Source organism: Nesoenas mayeri, assembly GCF_963082525.1.
Source record: "Nesoenas mayeri genome assembly, chromosome: 9".
NCBI lineage: Eukaryota > Metazoa > Chordata > Aves > Columbiformes > Columbidae > Nesoenas > Nesoenas mayeri.
Window position 1 is genome coordinate 25670936 of NC_137557.1, and position 19855 is coordinate 25690790.

Genomic DNA, 19855 nt, shown 5'->3' on the forward strand with positions numbered 1-19855 from the left:
GTATCTTTTTATCTATACAACCTATAAAACTAATGATAAATGCATAGCACCTGTTCAGTTGCACTGACTTAAGCTTCTGATGTCATCTGAGGGGAGCTGTCATGTCCCAGATGGACTTCAGCTCCTGAGCCAGAAAGGAATGTGTTTCCCATACATCCTCCCATCCTTTTGTGGACATCTCAGATACGTTGTCCTCACTGACAGCTATTTCAGTCAGTGATAGCAGCTGTGGCAGCTACTAGTCTAGGTAGCTCGGGGGTTACTATATGTGTAAGTGCTGTTTGTGTGCTTAAAGACAGGAAAACTGGCTTTGACAATGTTGTGGAAATGGAGAAAAAAAACACCACACATTTATAACAGGCACATGTATAGTGTAGTGTTCTATTTCACTGATGAAATACTAACAACAATGTTCCTATTGCTTCAATTCCACAGGCTCGAGGGGAGAGCCAGGTATAATGGGCCTATTAGGATTTCCTGGACCCCCTGGCATGATTGGAAGACCCGGCAGCCCGGGTATCAGAGGCAAGTGGCCACAGTATTGGCCTTCATTATTGCTGAAGTATTCTGTGATCCATCTTGATATGTGTTATCACTCCAGAGTACACATCATACCAGAATTTGAGTCTTGGTAAATCTTCCTGGATATGTGCAGTACAGACTGAATGACAGCATTATTTTTTTTTAGCAGTTTTGAATCACCACCTTTTCTGTTTCACTGGTATTTGTCAAAGTGGCTGGCAGTTTGCTAAATAAAGAGCAGACCGCTTTTTTACTCTACTTTTTTTTCCATTCCATTCCATTCATATTCCAATCATTGTTGTATCTATTCAACAGGTTTCTTCAGAACAGAAAATTTCATTATATTTTCTTGCAGGTTCTCCTGGCTTCCAAGGACTAAGGGGAAGAAAAGGATCTCTTGGAGCAAAAGGCGAACAAGGTGATAAAGGTTTTCCTGGACCATCTGAGACCTTGGTTGTTATTGGGAATAAAGGAGAACAAGGCTTAAAAGGTATGTGTTCATTGTTCTGTCATTCAGAAGTAGTTAGGGTTGTCATCTATGTTGTGGTTCCAGTGGACTCTAAAACATGGAATAAACTGTCTCTACTACTGACAATATTAACATGGCTTTGAAATAATGATTGTTGAATGCTCTGTCTTCTTATTTATGAGATAGCTGCGTATTACACAGAATATTTATCTCCATTTTAACAAGTCTACATTCCTTACAAAAGCTTCTTATTGTAATGATAAACCAGTAATAATGTCAGTAATACTAAGATGCTTATATACATATACGCTATACATTCATATTTTTACACATTTAGTAGCCTGTGAGCACAGAAATGGACATGCTTACCAACTAAACGTTGGATTGCAAAGAAATAGAGTCTCGTTAAAATACTTCACTGTCAGAATAATTCCTTTGTTTGCAATATTAATATAGACTGTGTCTGAGTTGTACATACTTAACTAATGCTATCTGGCTCTTTGTGGAGACATTTTCCTACGGAAGCTTTAAGAAGCTTCCTCTTGTCTCCATATGAGTAATACAGAAGGCATTAATTGTGAGCTTGTGTCTTGTTTGTGTGTGTTCACAGAGTGAAAATCCTATGCCCCACTTCTGCTTTGTTAGCTTTAGGAGTTATAAAACTTCAAACTTTACATGAAAGTTATATTAGAAGATGTTTTGTAATTTTTTTTTTTAATGAAACTTTGGTTTAGGAGTCCAAGGAAGAATGGGTCTAAGAGGAGAAAAAGGAGATGCTGGTGTGCAAGGTCCCCCAGGTCTTGATGGGTCTGAAGGAATACCTGGTCTATCAGGTATGGAATTAGTGTATTGAAAATTACTGTATCACATGGAGGGTAGAGATAATATTATCTCAATGCCAGCACTTAAATTCAGCTCCAGCAGCAGCACTACAGTCTCTGTATTAACTCTGAAGCTTTTCTGAGAATTCTGGAACTGAGCAATTTCAAAAGCTGCTATTCGGAAATTATAGCAGCTATGAGTAGGCGATTCTTTGTTTCTTTCCAAATATAGACTGTTGTTTGGGGTGAATTATACTTTCACTGCATGTTGATTTATAAAATAATAAGATACTAGGACAAGGTGTGTGGTAGAAGATTCTGTATTCAGGACAGCTCTACCAGCTAGCCACAAGCACACATGTGAAGATGACTCTTATTTTTTCATTTTGCAGGTGTCAAAGGATTTATGGGTCTGCCAGGGATTCCTGGAGCACAAGGGTTCCCAGGTGCACCAGGAAACAAAGGGGACATGGGAATTCCGGGTAATTTTCTATTAAACCATTTTGCAAATTCATAGAGCTGCATAGAAGCATTTGCACAGATCTGAGCAGTTACTGTAAGCAGACTGCGCAACACTTGGACTGGGATTTAGTCTTTGCAGTACCTCACCGCCCCAGCATTTGCCTAACTTGCAGAATGCAGTTCTTCCTCTCTCTAAATGAAACAAAAGTTCTTCAATTTAAATATTGTTACATGTAAGAAAGTTTTCTTAAAGTGTTTAGAAATGAAATCACTAGCTGTGTATATTAATTAATATCTGACTGTACAAGCAGTAGTTCACAAAACATAAGGTGTGGTATGCAATTATGATCCTTTTAAGAAGGGTATGCGTATCTGTATTATTCCAGGTCCAAAAGGACAGAAAGGATCTCCAGGCTTTCCAGGACCATCAGGTGACCCCGGTCCACCGGGCTATGGTGGCTTTCCAGGTGACAAAGGAGACCCTGGGTACCCATCTGCTGGGCCTCCAGGAGAACCTGGTCCAAAGGTATAAAGGCAATGGAAACATTGTCATATTAGGCAATAAGCAGAACCTTTGATTACAGAAACAGAATAGCACGTAAGCAAGAGCTGCAGAGTTTGCAGAAGCAGATGATTTATTAACGATAAGAAATATGAAAATCTTACTGTGTCATTACTCAGGAGAAATTTTTGAGTTGATTATACTTCTTTTTTTCTCTTGGTGCCAGAATTTCTTATTTGTAAAGATGGAATAGCCTGGAAATAACTTTGTTTCTGTAAAAGTTGCTAATCCATTAAGACCAAGGACTTGCACTTAAAACGTCAGCAAGAGGAATACTTGTATGTTAAAACAAGTACAGAAAAAACATAGTCATAGCAAATGTGAAAGTTCTGTAATCTAAAACTGTACTGTTGCTTTTTGACAGTATAGTAATATAATTACACAAGATGAATTGGATTTTTTCTGAGCAATATATATAAATGAGCGTAATATAAATTGCTAAGAAAAAAAGGGTTTCTTTTGAGTTAGGTAAATTGCATACAATTTTACTCCACATATTTTGGGTGTAAACAACTGCGAGTCTTTTTACATATGAGATTATGTTAAATACGTGATTTAGGCTGTAAACTGTACTAAAAGTCTTGTAATTTCTCTAAATTATCTGTTTATTTTCTGTATTAGCTGGGTAACCACAATGAGATTACTGTCGTGAAAGTCAGTAGGAATTCAAGGAAAAAATAGGTATTTCAGTATTTTGTCTAGTGGCATATTATGTATGGAATGTATGCTTGAATCAGAAGAGGAGCTGTTAGAATAAAATTGAAAGGAAGTCTATGTGCAGGTGAAAACTAAAGACTGAAGTTCACTTGTGCAGGTTAGAGAAATCTTTCTTTCTTAGCTATGTCTAAGGGATGAGTGGTATTATGAGAAGACTTTATATTATTCTGCTTTAAGTTTTGCCTGAAAAATCCTAAGAAACCATGATTACACTTACTCAACCTTTAAAATTGTGTAAAATTTTTCTATTGTTCAAATATGGAATGTGAAGTGATTCTCACCTGTTTGTGTGCAACTGCTATTTCTCAGGGAGATCTGGGGCTTCCAGGAGTTTTGGGCAGCAAAGGAGAAAAAGGATCCCAAGGTCATCCAGGACGTGAAGGAATACCAGGACCACATGGCATCAGAGGGGAAACTGGAAGTGCAGGAATCCCAGGTATGGGGGGTTTGGTTTTGGTTTGGAGGGGTGGTGAGGTGTTGACACGCTTCTAGAAGATAATTTCTCAATAAACTACACAGGGTGCCTGTGAAGTGGTACATTTATATTCAAGTGCTGTAAACCTAAATGGCTCTTTTGCAGTCAGTGCAGCCAGACTAGCTTATTGTCACCTAGAGATCCTTTGCAGCTGTCCAAAGCTGAAATGATATCAAAGTTCTCAGACTGAGTCTGGACCAAGTGCGAATGCCTTTTCTCCTTTCCCACACTCTTTCTTCTAACAGGGAAGCTTGGACCTCCTGGAGATACTGGTGTTAAAGGACGGCAGGGCCGCCCAGGACAACAGGGCATTGCAGGCCCTCCTGGTATGGTATACAGCATCTCTCCCAAGCCACTGCTGCCTGGTTTATTTTCTTTGTAATGTGGCAGTTGATATTCTTTTGAGCTTTTAAAAATTTAACTGTTGTAGTTGCAGTCTCTGTTTATGTTAGTTCAAGGCTTTGTTTACCTTCTCTGGTTCCAGCTAAGATCTTAAACAGCGTATTTCCAATGTTATCGGTTCAGCTGCGGCAAGAGGTTTTAGTTTTGTTTCACTATTGTAAAGCTTTTTTCTTTCATCCAGAGGTCTCAAGATATGATATCCAAACAACTGTAACAAAAAGGCCTGTTCTACCTCCTAAAGTAGGATAATAAACTAAAATGTAGCTAGATGAGAAGAAGAAGAAAATTAATTTGAATGGAAAGACGCGGCAGAGTTGCAGTTTTTTGTTAAAACAACAGAAAAGATCCAATCTTTCAAACTATGTAAGGGGCAGTGTGTAAATATGCAGCAACAGATGAGTATCCAATGCAAAGTTTAATAAAGTGAGTGCTAGTCTTTGTCTCCAAAAGGAACACTGAATGCTTTTATATTCAGAGATGGTCACCAAAGTTATGACATTGTAGTTTTGTAGACTTCAGTAAACTTGCACTGACTTATCAGCAGTTAGCAAAGATCAGAATCTACTCCCTGTTTAGAGAAACCTTGGATTTGTAATAAAGCCAGGGAGAAGAAACCCTGCTGCCTGTATGGATTCCCACCAGTGCGGATTAAATCAAAGGCAGGGTCCTAAAATGTCTTTGAAAGACAGAAAGTTATTGTCTGTGAAAATTGTGTGGGTGTTAAATCCATTGAAGTCCAGTGAGCTCAACAATGTTTATATACCAACACAGGTTACATCTATCTTTGAAGTAGCTCAACTGATTACATTTTAATAGAGAGGACTCATATCTTCTCCCTTTGAAATGCAAAATAATAGAGGTGAAAATGATATTGTGGTCCATTACAATTCACAGGTGCTGTTGGAGACCCTGGAAAAGATGGGCTTGTTGGTGAAAGAGGTACTCAAGGTCAGGATGGTATGCCTGGTCCCCCAGGAGTAAAGGGAGAACCAGGTAACACCACTGAAATATTTTTGTTGTATTTTACAATTGCTTTTTTCCATAGTTAACCTGACAAGGACTATTTGGGAAGGATTAATAAGGAGCTTCTGTGGAGACAAAGATAACTTTATAAATTTAAGGGGTTTAATTTTTACAGAATTCACAGATTTTTCTGTATAATTGTTGTACATGCTGTTAACAACCCAAAAGTGTATGTCACTGTTCTATTACACATGTAATTTGTTATAACTTCCCCTAAAAATGTTAAACGCTGCAAGAGCCAAAGTACTACTGTTAGTAGTTCTTATGTGTTTAATCTCAAAGAGATTAAAAGAACCTAAATAATTTTAAAGGAGTCTTGTCTCTTTCGTGGAGATAAGATAAAATGAATCACAGTGTTTACTTACATAAATAGTGAAGGTTTCCATGACCTGGCCCTTGGGTTATAAAATCTTTCATTTACATGTCATTCCTGATGTCATCAACATCCACAGATAGATTTAGTCCTCCACTGAATTCTGACAGAAAGTGTTTTCATATTTCATAGAGAAAATATTTCTTTGCATGTTAGTATAAAGAGGATATTGAGAAGGCATTCATAGTAAGTTTTTTCATGTTAAGTTAGAAGTAATCACTCTTAACATATTTTCTGGTTTAGGTATTTCCATTTCTTTTATTTTTCTCAGTAACTGACTTAAATGCAGATTTTTATTCTGGTGGGATTTTTTATTATTCCTCTGAAAAAAAGACAAAGCTTATTATTGTAGAATGTACCTCAAATATGACTGATCAATAAGAGTTCGTACTATATAGAAAAACTCACAAATTTAATATGTATTTCTGGGTAGAAGAACTGGAAATAACCAATAAATTATATTTTACATATAACTAAAATTTACACTTTGATTCAGTGAATTCTGAAGAAATGTGTCAAGTATTAGACAACTATGATGTTTTCTAACAGTTTTTCAGGACTTTGAGTATAACATTACCTAATATTTTATAGGAGCACCAGGTCGAGGAATCCCTGGCCTTCAAGGTATTCCTGGTCGTAGAGGTGAGTTTTATTTTCAGAAAATAAAAGCTTTATTTTTAAATACCAGATTCATTATCCTCATCTTTAAGTCTCCTCCTGTTTTTGGATGCTTGAAATGGCACTAAGAGTGTCAAAGGAAACCAAGAGTGATTCTGTGCTTCTGAGCAATTATTCGGTGCTGTATATTAAATGTCAAGAGTTCTTGCTTGTAAAGACTCTCATAAAAGGGAAATGAAGCAGTTAACTTCTGTGTTTTTTGTGAAGGTGATATACACATTCTAGAGCTTTTGAAAATTTATTTTGATACATAATTTGATTAACAGAGTACGTTCTAATGAAAAACAGATGATGATGATGAACACAGTGATTGCATTTTAATTTTCTTCATCTCCCCTTTTATGCTAATGAACAGTTGACTGAGGGGACTCTTCCCATTGTTAAGGTTTCCATTGGATTTCTAGTACTGCTAGAAATCCACTGATCTGTTTTCACTGATCTCTCTTCATACCCTCCAGATATAGATCTCGTACTTTTAGGATCAACCTTAGAAAAATACCCTTTGAGAGTTGTCTCTTATTTTATTGTTCTCATATTTATGCTTTTAGCTGGAATTTAGTTTAAAAGGATTTTCCAGTTCTGATGTTCAAAGCAGCATTTCTTCTGCTCATGCATTGAGAAATAAGCCCTGTTCTGGTCTTTATACACTCTTTTCAAGTTTATTCCTTTGTATGAGCAGTCTCTGAAGTGGAGTTTAAGAAAAAGGAGTGGTGCGTACGCTGCTTTGCAGGGAGTCCTGTTTTCTCACAACTATTTTGCTCTACAGTAGCAAGGAGGCTTCGGAGACTTCTCCGTGCTAAAAACAAAGACTGAATTCCACCTTTTGGTACAGTGAATGCACATATTCTGTGCAGTCATACCGTTTTACTGCCTTGACAGCTCTCTTCTTATTACTTATACTTTGCAGGAATCAAAGGGGACATGGGACTGCCTGGTTTTCCTGGGCCACCTGGTGTGAAAGGTCATCAGGGTGATCAAGGACCCATTGGACCCCCTGGCTTAGTGGGGCTACCTGGATTTCAAGGCACAACAGGCATGGCAATTACTGGCCAAAAAGGGAACAGAGGTTTTCCCGGTGCAGATGGAAGAACAGGTGTGTTTATCCTTATTTATTTGAAATGACATACTGATATTTGAAAGCAGAACTCAACCTGTCCAGAACTCAAGGTTGAAAGGGGCCTTCTCCAGAGAGAGCTTCATAGTTAAACAGGTAGCTCCTTTACCAGTTAATGCAGTGTTACCATTGCAAACACTGTGATGGTCTATATAAAATGTGGTCTGTAGGGCATCTGAGATCCAGCTTTAAAGAAGTGAGATAGCATGAGTGTGATTACAGTCATAACTACAAGTGGAGGATATTTAAAGAAAGGTAGTGGTATGGAGTACTGCAAGAACTCAGCTCAGATCTCAGGTTATCAAGCTAGGATAAATGAGTTGATTTTTTTTAAATGGGTATATTTCCTTGGGAATCACTGAGGTAGTAAACATGAGTATCATTAAAGTTGTTGAATGTTGTACTGCATTGCATGTAATGTATGTGAAATTCTGTTTGCAGTCTTTGCTTTGCTGTCTTTGTACAGGTGCTCCTGGTTTTCCAGGGCCTCCTGGTCTTCCGACTCTCAGCATGAAAGGAAGCAAAGGTGTCAGAGGGGCAGATGGCATACCAGGGCCAACAGGCCCCGCTGGCGACCCTGGTCCTCCTGGTCCGAAAGTCAGTGAAAGGAATATTGCTTGTTTCTTACTTTACTGTTAATTTTGCTTGAAAATAACCATGAAAATAACAGCCGGGACAATTTAATAACAATAACAACAACAAATCCCCATATCCTTCAAAAACATTTAACAGAGGAAAGATATTGAAATAGATATGAAAAGCATTTTTTCCTGGACTTAAGTGGACCATAAAGAAATTATTGTGAATTTCTGGCGTGTCATTTCCTTCACCATTCTGTATTACAGAGTAATATTAACAATGATATGACTATTTCTAACATGCTCACAAAAGGGACAGATTATTCTAGTTACAACATATTCTGTGAATATAGTGCTTTGACTATACTGAACAAAAAATAAAATCTACTTCATAGTGTGCAGATGCTGCTTCCTGTTTATTTTTGGTGTTACCTGGTTTGCAGGGAATAGAAGGTCGAGCAGGTTATCCTGGTGCTAGAGGGGACCCTGGATTTCGTGGATTCCCAGGTGTAAAAGGTATTTATTACATAAACTTTTGTGTGCCAAATATAATCATTACATATTGTGTTATAATAGCATGTGTGTAATAGTACCAGATGTGGTCCTAGAGACTTGAGGTTTCTACATCAAGAACAGGGTGTGAGTCAGCTATAAATGAAAACATGCACTAAGGGAGCATTTTCTTTGAGTTAGTTCCTATGGATATGTCTGAACTGATGTCAAAGTGAGGAAGGGGTGAAACTTCAATGGCCTCCATTCCAGGCAAATTCAAAACAAGTTTGTCTTTAGTGACTAATAACCTGTAAGGATTTTGGGACTGAGTCTACTAATTAGAAATGCCACACCACTGCTAGATGTTACTTTTTGGCAACCTCTTAGCTATAGAACTCAAGAGCATTTAGTCAGAATTACAACACAGAGCACTGATTTCTCTGTTTGCTGTAAGAACAGTCCCAATTATAATCTTATCAGCAGACAAACTGTTAAATGCATTAGCTTCATTCATTTCATACTCCTGAGGGTTAGTTGGATCAGTAGCTGGCTAAAAATCCTTTTAATTTAGACATTTTTCTAGTGATTTAAATCTCACAGGAGTCTGCGTTACTCTAATATTGTCATTTTTCAATTACATGATTTACAGTGATACCGAATTGCTGATACCTGTTTAACCTACTGGTTTATGTTCCATGGTAATTATTGTGTATTTTAAATTTGCTCTCATTTGGCAAGTCACAGTACAGGCAGTAATTATACTCTCTTAAACAAATAAATAAATAAAAAGTATTTTTTATAAATAAGAGCTTTTTGCTTATTTTATTTTCCAGCAGAACTGTGGAGAGCAATCTGGATGTAACCTTGTGTTTTGCACAGTGAAAGGAATTGCTTATTAAGTTTCAAATACTTGAAAAACTATACAACCCTCCTAACAGCTATCAGCACGACTGACAGTGGAGTGTAAAGGGAGTTGAATTTCACAGCATCACTGAAGGTCACACTTGGCCTGCAAACTCCGTGTCAAAAGCACATAAGATAAAAAGGACATAGTCTAAAGTTGAGATTTTATGCTAGGTTTATGGGACTAGCCACTATAGGAACATCTTATAAACTGACTGCACTCTGACAATTGTTTTTACATCGTGAAACAGACAGATGTATCTCCAATCTTTTTGTCTTAGGAGAAAAGGGTAATCAAGGACCTCCCGGACCACAGGGTGCAGAAGGCCCAAGGGGACCAAAGGGCCAGCAAGGTAGCCAACCCTTCTCATTCCAATACCAGCTGACTTAAGTTGATTTGTTTACTTTGTAGCTTGTTTGCTTTCTTTTAATATAAAGCAATAGCTTTTCATTATATTTTTGCTGCTAGGTCCACCTGGGGTCCCTGGGAGAGCATTCTCCATCCCAGGAAGCAAGGGTCCTCCTGGACTGCCAGGAATACCAGGACCACCAGGTGATCAAGGAATTCAAGGCATTCCTGGAATACAAGGTGGTTTATGTTTTTATCTTTGTACATGTTTGTGTATGCTGCTTAGTGGAACATGGGAACGTGGGAAAACATGCTTCTGCATAGGAAATTGATGTGTCTTTAAAAATACCTATCTGTATTTTAAAATAGTTCTTTGTACCTTGTTAACAATCTTGTATTTATAACTGGGCCCATTCCATCTGCCCTCCATCCTCACAGTCAGTGAGTAAGTTTCTCCTTCAACATAAGCCTGAGCAAAATAAAGGAATAAAAAGTAAACTTGGAATAAAACATTCACCATTTTCATACAACCAGAACCATGCTCAGGATGTTTGTCATTTTGAGGGGGAATTACCACACGTAACAAAAGTACTCTAGATGTGCTACAAGGTGATTCTGTCTGTCACAGTCTGGTGGTATGAAGGAAAAGGAGAACCTGCACAGCTGTGAGAAGTGGGGAAGTGAGGAGTAGGTAGGATAAGGTGGATGTGCAGTGGGTACTTGGCCACCCTTCTCAGTACCACAGCTTTCCACTCCAGGATAGGAGCTCCTCAAGGGCCACAGAGTTGCTAGAAGGTGTGTCCCACTCAGGAATGACAGTTGCCTCCAGCATAACAAAGCAGGCACTAAAGAATTGTTCTACACTTCCATTAAAGTTGTTTTGCAAATGAACTATGTCATTTATGGAATTACAAACCGTGACGTGTCATGGTTGAGATGGACAAACGACATAGACGAAGTTCTTCCAGGATGAAAGTAGTAGATGCCATTTATTACCATAAGTGCATTTTTATACAGTTTTACCAATTCGTGTGTCTCTTCACTATTGGTTACAAGTTACAGCAGTAAAATCTCATTGGCTATTTTTGCTGTCATCAATGTTACTCTTCTATTCCCTTCTCTCTCACGGGTACATCCTTAACATCTCCGGATACTCCTTTACTCCCATCTTTCTCACGGGTAGGCCTTCATATCTTCCAGGCTAATTTCTGTTCCCATGCCCTCCATCAGGGAATCCACGGACCCACTGTAATCCCCCACAGTGACGAGATGATTATGTCTTCTTGTTATATATGTGAAATATTTCTATCGTATGATGCAAGCTAAAAGAAAAAGCTATTTGCTTTGGTTTCTGTAAACATTTTCTATGAAAAAAAAGATTTTTCTGCAATACATCCAAGATTTCCTTGTAGTCATCCTGATGGGAAATACGGTGACAGTAACACTACAGACAGGCTCAAAAGTTAGTAAATTCATGCTGATGTTTTTATTCTAACACAGGTACATTTACATGGGGATTTTAACTTCATTCATTAACAGTTACTAAAATCTAGAATAACTACCGCTATATGATTTTGTTTTTTCTTGATTACGATTTAGGACCTAAAGGAATAAAAGGTCTGCCAGGACATTTTGGTCATCCCGGTCAACCAGGACTGCCGGGTCCAAAAGGAGACAGGGGATTTCCAGGACCAAGAGGTACAGGAAAGCAAAAATCTCTGTTTGACTGAAACTACTGAATTTACAGATAAACTTGTATTCCTGATTTCTGTGAATCCTTCCTCTTGCGTGTATTGAGATTGTTGTAACGTTTACAGTAGCGTTGGGGCCACAAGCACACATTCTTAACTTTTAAAAGGTGCACATTCCCAACTGAAATAATAGTTTACAAAAAAAATGCCTTGACTGTGCTCCTCTGTTATTAACCACATTGATTTATCCACTTGAAATCCCTAGGTATCAGCTTGCCTTTTTATGACATAAAAATAGAACTAAATACTTTTATTTAGTCATCAGAAAATGTTTTTACTTTACAACTTTTTTGCTCGTAAAAATGGGCATGTTTCTTTAAAATTTCTCACTATTCCGTGAAACTATGCCATGTAACTTACATATAACTTACCACATAGCTGAGCTAGGTCTGAAGGTGTTAATACATCTAGCAACAAATACTACTAACTTTCAAGTTCCATCTCCTTATTGATAATCTTTTTGTTAGTTTTCAAGTGGTTCCAAAAATTTAAATGAAGAAAAAATTCAAACAAAACTATAATATTTACAGTCATATTTCTTTCCCTTCCACAGGGCAACCTGGACTGATTGGCTTTCCAGGTCTACAGGGGTTACCTGGATCACCAGGTACTATCAGTGCTGGTCCAACAAGAAGAGGTTTTATCTTTACCCGGCATAGTCAATCTACAAAGATTCCTTCATGCCCACAAGGGACATCGCAGATCTATGTTGGCTATTCACTGCTTTTTGTACAAGGAAATGAACGAGCACACGGACAAGATCTTGGTACTGTATTGGTAATACTTCTCCGATCATTTTCTTTAGGGTCCAGTGATGTGAAGATGCCATGCAACTAAACTCACAGCAAGTGTCCAAGATGAACATTGGTTTCAACTGTCAGTTTCCAGAGTGGTCTGCTGCTCTGAGTCAATTAGAGGATAGATGTCTAGGATAAATGTTTACAACAACTGCACAGGGCTGGCAGTAAGAACACAGGATCTGAGAGAGAATCTTGCTTTTTGGAGATGGAGTGGGATGCTTTAGGGTGTCAAAAATGGCACCAGAAGGTTTTGTTTAAGCAGTTGAGTTCCTGCCACTGTGTCAAGGACTGACACCATTCAATAATATATTATTATTTTAAAATATTTTGTTCTTAGTCCTTATTTTTTATACACTCATACCATAAGCATATTGCTTTTGTATAATTCCACCGTGCAGACACTTCTCTCTTGATAGTTACTAAAGTAACCAAGTTACCTCTCTTTTTTTTGTCTTTTAGGAACAGCGGGTAGCTGCCTGCAGAGATTTACCACCATGCCATTCTTATTCTGTAGCACCAATGACGTTTGTAGTTTTGCGTCTCGCAATGACTATTCATACTGGCTGTCAACTGCAGCAGTAATGCCAGTAGACATGGCACCGATTTCTGGCAGGGCACTAGAGCCCCATATAAGCAGGTAAGAGTATAAGAATTTTAGCTGTTCTGGCCTGAAACCACAAAGGCATCATAAATTGTTTCAATGGCAAATCTTAGGCAACAACCTCCCCATCTCAGCCAGTACAAGCACTGTTTTTAACCACCCAATTTTTGATTACTCGCCTAAATATGTCATATATTCAGTGATACTCTAAGACAAGGATCCCACTACAGGGCTTGATCTGTATAGCTGACATGAGAAAATGGCACACAATCCTACTGATTGCAGTGCTATTGTTTAAAAAACCTATTGTTACATATATGAGAGGCAGAGTGAAATGAAATAAAGACAGCTTTGTATTTGGAATACAGTACAAATCAAGTTCTGCTTTCAAGTATGTGTGATACATTTATGGTAGCTGGTGAAGAACATTGTAAGTTGAAGCTGAAGATTCTTTGCTGCGAAACATCCTTGTGAAAATGTGGCCCTCTCCAGTTGCTTTAGAAGAGCTGAGAAGGATGAAGGGCATCCTAAGAGGAAAGGCTCTAAAAGCATGAAAGACCAAGAGTAGCAAAATCAAAGATGGAAAGACAAGCTTTGTGCTCTGTCTTCCAGCCTACCCTACCCAGTCCTTGCAGTCTAGTAGCACAGATTCGTAGTTTCTTTAGGAAATAAAGATTACTTTTTCTAGTCTCAGCAAATAAAGCTACAAAATTTTGATCCAAACCATAACAATGTAAAGTAGTGAGCACACGAAGGTAAAATTTAGCTTGCAGCTTGTTACTTCAGTAAAAGCAAAATCAGGAAGCTCAAATCTTCTGGAACTAGTTCCCATCTTATACCAATTTTTGTCTGGTGTTACAAGTAAAGATTGCAAAGCAGTTGCAAAGCAAGGTATTTGGATTACCTTCAATTTATTTATCTCATTAAACAGAGAAAACCTGTATGAATTGTAACAGGTATAGTAAGTCCTGCCATTAGGTAGCTGCTATCCATGTGCCTTTCTTCTTACAGGTGTGTTGTCTGTGAAGGAGCTGCAATGGTAATAGCAGTTCACAGCCAAACAGCTGTAGTTCCTGCGTGTCCAGAAGGCTGGATATCTCTCTGGAAGGGCTTTTCTTTTGTCATGGTAAGGATTTAAAGACTTGAAATATTAATGTTGTTTCATCTCACTTTCATTGGCCTTTTCATCTGCTTATATCTCATTTGTCTCTTTATAATTCCTATTTTTTTTCCCTTGCCAAGCAGTAGACCATAATACTATTAACTCCTATTCAATGCTGGAAGCATAGGAAAAACTATTCTGATCTGTACTCAAAAATAGGTGGGAGGAGGAAAAGGGGAGAAGATGAAAGTAGAACCATAGGATTTTAGTCTGACAAAAATAACTGCCAGCTCTCATTTTCCTGTGTCATGCTTAAGATCTAGGGAACAGGTTTCGGCAATGGAGTGGTTAAGCTGGTTCTAAACACAAATACACAGAAATAACTGACTCACTTCCATGCCAGGCAGTTCTTTTATAAATCAGATCTTGGGGCTTTACCCCTAGAAAACTAAAATCAAATCAATGCAGTACACTGTCTACCAAAGGCTGCCTCATCACTTTTGATGCCATAATGAGATATGAGTGAAGAAAGTTCATAATACGTCTGCAAAGGGAGAACTGATTAAGGGAATAAAGGTGTATCTGTACTAGGGGACGTAGCACTTCATCTCTGTTATCCATGCCTGTGGGATGTCATAGGGATGCTAGCAAATGAAGGTAAAAGACAGAATTTAAACCCCGCATCCCTCCCCCCCCCCCCCTTTTTTTTTGCATTATGTAACGTCCTTTTAGGTCTAATGTGAAATTTGTTATCTCTTTGGGGATTTGGCCCTAAGGAGTAATAATAATAATCTTGGAAAAGAATGAATTTTTGCAGCATCTGGTTATTAAAAGAATTTGCTTGTTTCCAACATCAGCAAATTTAAATGATATTTTCTTGCCAATTTTCTAATGTCACAAATGATTTTAAACTATTTCTACAAGCACTTACCAACATCAGAGAAAATGCTGCCTTTGCTGTTTGGGTTTTTTTTTGGAGAAGCAATCAATGGATCAAAAAATATCAAGACACAAATAGGGGATTTGGCTAATTTGTAATTCAATTACTGTAGTCCTCAACTGGACAGAAGCCAGCTACTCTCTAGTCTTGGTACTGGTTTCATGCCTTTTCGTGGAACAGAAAAAGGCCTTCGCAGGGACTTAAATGCCATAACTGTGCTTGAATTTTCATATGGCCTCTGTGCTTCATTATAAGTTTGATAAAACTAACCTATGTTCATTTTGTTTTGTCCGAAATATACCACAGAACATATGGTATGTTTTAGAAAGAGACTCTTTTTTTTTGCCTGCAGTTTACTAAAAGCTGATGGACAAGTTCTCATAAAAAATGTGTTGGTGGTTACAGTATACAAGTGCCGGCTCAGAAGCTTCTGGCCAAGCATTGGCGTCTCCTGGATCTTGTTTGGAAGAATTTCGAGCCATCCCATTCATAGAGTGCCATGGCAGGGGGACGTGCAACTACTACACAAATTCCTACAGCTTCTGGTTGGCGTCGTTAAATCCAAGAAGAATGTTCAGGTAAACTTTCCTGCATCCATATGCATCACATCCATGCTGCAAGTGCCCAGAGAGACAAGAACTGCTGCATAACATGTGTGAGTTCCCCTAGTAATTTCCCACAGTTTAGACATCCCCCTTTGTCAGGATTAGGGTCTTTCTGTAGCACAAAGATGCCTTAAGTGAGCCAAGGATTTTAATGTTGTTAGTAATTCCAAATCTGAAGTTTCATCATCTCTCCCTGTTTTTTAAAGAAAAAAATAAATATATGTTTTCTTTCTTTTAGGAAACCTCTGCCACAGACTTTGAAAGCAGGAGAACTAGAGAATATCATCAGCCGTTGTCAGGTCTGCATGAAGAGACCAGTCTAAACAGTGGCCACTCTTGATGGAACATGAAACTCTGCTTCTATTACAAAGATTTGCCTAACTCTGAAGAGCTATAATTTATTAAAGTCCAACTGCATCTGGAAAGGAAATTATAAATTGCCCGTGCGGCACTGTGGTGAGGTAGGGCAACAGTTTGACTTTTGTCTTTGGCAAATGACAAAGCACTTTGTTGGAGAAAGGTTGTTATGGCAGCCTGTGGGGCTTCTGCTGAACTGCGTCATTTCTAAGCTGCATCTTCATGATAAAACTATGGCATCGCCACAAGTTTAATGAAAGGTGTTAATGCTGACTTGTGTCATGTGCTTTTCAAACCGCAAGACAAACTAAATGCTCTAATATCAGCTTATATATGTTCAGTGTTCAAAGTGGATATAATTTAAGATGAAAATCTGGCACGAGATATAGGGTTAAATAGTAAATATCTTCAGTGCACTTTTAAATACATAACAATTAATTTAGGGTTGTTTTGTTTTGTTTTTCTTGTCTAATAAACAAGTATCTCCCCGCTTACCTCACCCTTCCTCTGGCTGGCAAACAGGAATACAGTCTCTTTTGTGTCAGTGCAGTAATAATGGTTCTTGACTAGCCAGAAAGGGAGCTGTGCCGTGCATGGGCACCAGCTGTGTTCTGCACAGGGACTATGGCCAAGGGCTGACTAACAGGCAGTCCTGGAAGGTTTTCATTAGAGTCCATAGCTTTTGACACAGATTATGAGATCATTTAAATTCTTCAGAAGCTGGTGTGATTGGGCCTCTATTATGATCACATGTTTTTGTCTTTACTGAAGAACAACTACTTAGTATATTATAATTTGGGATTTGGATGGAATTAAAAATTAGGCTCAAGGCCTCCCATGGCATTATCAGGTTATCACACACCCATCGGGACATGATCGCTATTTGATTTTGAATAGATAACAAAAAATATATTCACATTTTATAACATTCCATATTTAAATATTTATCACAAAGTATATTCTTTATTTAAATATTTATCACTATTTCTGCAATTGAAACCATTTATTCCATCCAGTTAAATGCATGCATCCAACGTTTTTTTAAAAGACTGATATTTAAATTGTACCATCTGAGCACTGACTTACACAAAAGAATCCAACTGTAAACAAACATAAATACTTGAAAAGCACTTTCATTTACTCATATAACTTATATAAAATTGTAGCTCTGAGGTTTTTTATATTTATAACATTGCACTTGCAAGGCTATTTAAAATTGTAACGTTAACATTTAAAATGTTAATATTTTTTAATACTTGCACAATCTATCAGAATTCCAGTATTTAGTTTTATAGAAGAAAGCCTAATTCATCTGAATAGTTCTATAAATGCATCATTTTAAGTGGAGGGTCTTGCAATTCATTGAAATAACCAAGATTTCTCATTTGGATCTTTTCTAAGCCAGTGAAATTTTATATTGTTTCTGTTAAAATACTTGCATTGTGTTTGTCTGACTGTTTAAATTTTCAGTGTTAACCTAACTAAGAAAAGGTTTCATCTGTGTTTCATGCCAGTATCTTCTGATGGAGCTAACGTGAAGATACCATTTACATGAACTGAATGGATATTTTAAAATTACTGTTTGCCTGAACAGTCATAGTACTTCTGTTTGCAAGGCATAATTGTGAATTTGCAGGTTTTTATGAAGAAACTCTATGCAGATGCACTACTGATAAGAAGGTATTATATTAATGTCAAGTTAATATTTAGTCTTCTGTTTGAACCAGGTTTGGGGAAGAGGGCGTGTTTTCCTTAAAACAATCACATAGTAGATTTTTCCATAAACCCTGCAGTTTGCTTTAAATACTCAAGGAGAAAATCCACATGCATTGCTTGTTAGGTTGTTGGCTTTTTGTGGTTTGGTTTTGGTTTGTTTGTTTGTTTTCCATTAAGGCTCATTGCAGTCACCCAAAAGCATTGTATACTGTATACAATTGATGACTGTGGAGACCCTCATGTAAAATTTCTGATCAAATGTAAAATGTAAGTACCTGAGGTAGGAGTCTGCTGGAAATGGTCAGTAGAGGATAATGTGTAAGGAGAAGGGAATGCAGTGTGGTTTTCAAGTCCAAAGGTAAGTTACAAAGAGTTATGTCTCATAGTATAGCACATAACTGGAAGTGATGCCTCGTTCCCAGTTTTGGATTCCGCTGCTCACTTACTGTGTGGCCTTCGACAAGTTACTAAAGATTTTCAAAAATAGCATTAGATTTTGAGTGTTCGAACTCGGCCTTTCTTTTCAAAACCATGAAACACAACTGCAGGGATACATAACATTCATCAAGTCCAGCATAATACAAGCTGAAAATCAAAGAAAAGCTTGGAAAAAAAGATTATCTTAACTTCTCTCTGCAGATGCAGACCATTTTACTTCTCTACTGCTAATGACTGTTGTGAGCATTAGTTAACTCACGTCTGTAAATGCTTTGAGAGCCTTAACTGGAAAATGCTCAAGAGGTGCAAGGTGTTAATATATTGTACCGGAAGAATGGAAGCATGAGAAATCAGAAATGATGAGCAAAAATATAGACTGGGGAGGGGGGATGGAAGAAAGAAACCTTCTGCTAAATACAGCTAAATAAAAATATTTTGACTAAATAAAAGACCCATTTCACTGTTTTTCTGTTCCTTCCAGTGCTAATGATCTTTTTCCACTACCTATGCATAACGCTATTTAAAAAAAAGTGTCATCTGACTAAAAGCCGGTAGATGGAGTCTGCCCTCAGCTAGATGCTCACTCTCCTACACTAGAAGTCCAGCACTTCAGTGTGGATACCCCAGCTGATGTCCGCATGCTATCTTTCCTCCCTGACAAAATTCTACATCGGATACTGCGACGGGCTGGTGACAGACAGTGGTTTTGGTCTTGAACAACTCAGCCATGTTCTTCTCTTCTACTGCCTTAATTCACATTTTCTGCTGGATTCATATGCATGAAGCACAGCTCCCTGGCAAGTTGCTGTTGACAGAAATAGTATGAGAGAAAGCGTTGTGATGACACTGAGGAACAAGTAGGAAGATGGAGGTCAGCTGATGGGGCCGCAGGCACAGCAGCAGCCCCAAGTGCCCTGCCCAGCTGGCAGCCTCAGCACACAGGTCCAGGTGGGACATCCAAGCTCCATCCCAGGCCTTGCCTGAGCTCTGCTGTAGGTTGGGCCTGAGCCCAGCCTGCTCCCCTGCTGCTCCCAGCTTCTTCACTTGCCTTTGATCTGGGACCAGTCACCTTGTGTTTGCCTGACAGTTGCTGGACAGTCAGCAAAAACTTTGATTGTCACCAGCCCAGCTCCATGTTGCCATGCACAGAATGGTGGGGCTGTGCCCTGCCTAGGCTGGAGTTGGCTTCCTCCCTGGAAGGAAGCCGCTCGTGCAGCTTGCTGACAAACACAGCTTGCCTAGGGAACCACTGTAAGTCCAGGTTCAAGGACGAAAAAGACTGGTGGCCAAGGAAGCTAAAACCTGTAAAAACCTGCGAAAAGGAGGACTTGTATTTCCTCAGAAGGCAGTACCAACAGTATTCTGTAAGTGCATGCTGAGAGACAAGCAGATTATGTGCAGCAGAATGAAAAGGACACACCTAAAATTATTACCAAGATTTCGGTGTGAAACTAAGGAAGATGTATCTGAAAATCAAACTGATGGAAGTGTTGTACACAACGTTCTTAAAGATGGCCTTTTAAATCACCAAACAAGAAAATCAAGGATATCTGCAGAGATGTGAAAACTGTCAAATTATTTGTGCTAGGAGTTACATACACACAC

The 19855-nt window shown here is 38.3% G+C and overlaps 1 protein-coding gene across 1 annotated transcript in view; it reads left to right on the forward strand.

Annotated features, from left to right (window-relative positions):
* Positions 1–16062, forward strand: part of COL4A3 (collagen type IV alpha 3 chain) — a gene marked incomplete at both ends in the record, with an annotated part of 59245 nt that extends 43183 nt beyond the window's left edge. Inside the window, 20 exons of the mRNA XM_080349803.1 lie at positions 436–525; positions 878–1012; positions 1726–1824; positions 2205–2294; positions 2661–2800; positions 3863–3989; positions 4274–4354; positions 5325–5423; positions 6418–6468; positions 7412–7597; positions 8085–8215; positions 8640–8712; positions 9873–9944; positions 10061–10180; positions 11540–11638; positions 12245–12457; positions 12951–13128; positions 14104–14218; positions 15540–15712; positions 15978–16062. Coding sequence (XP_080205929.1) covers positions 436–525; positions 878–1012; positions 1726–1824; positions 2205–2294; positions 2661–2800; positions 3863–3989; positions 4274–4354; positions 5325–5423; positions 6418–6468; positions 7412–7597; positions 8085–8215; positions 8640–8712; positions 9873–9944; positions 10061–10180; positions 11540–11638; positions 12245–12457; positions 12951–13128; positions 14104–14218; positions 15540–15712; positions 15978–16062 — 2357 coding nt within the window. The remainder of the gene's footprint in view (positions 1–435; positions 526–877; positions 1013–1725; positions 1825–2204; positions 2295–2660; positions 2801–3862; positions 3990–4273; positions 4355–5324; positions 5424–6417; positions 6469–7411; positions 7598–8084; positions 8216–8639; positions 8713–9872; positions 9945–10060; positions 10181–11539; positions 11639–12244; positions 12458–12950; positions 13129–14103; positions 14219–15539; positions 15713–15977) is intronic.
* Positions 16063–19855: the final 3793 nt, after the last annotated feature.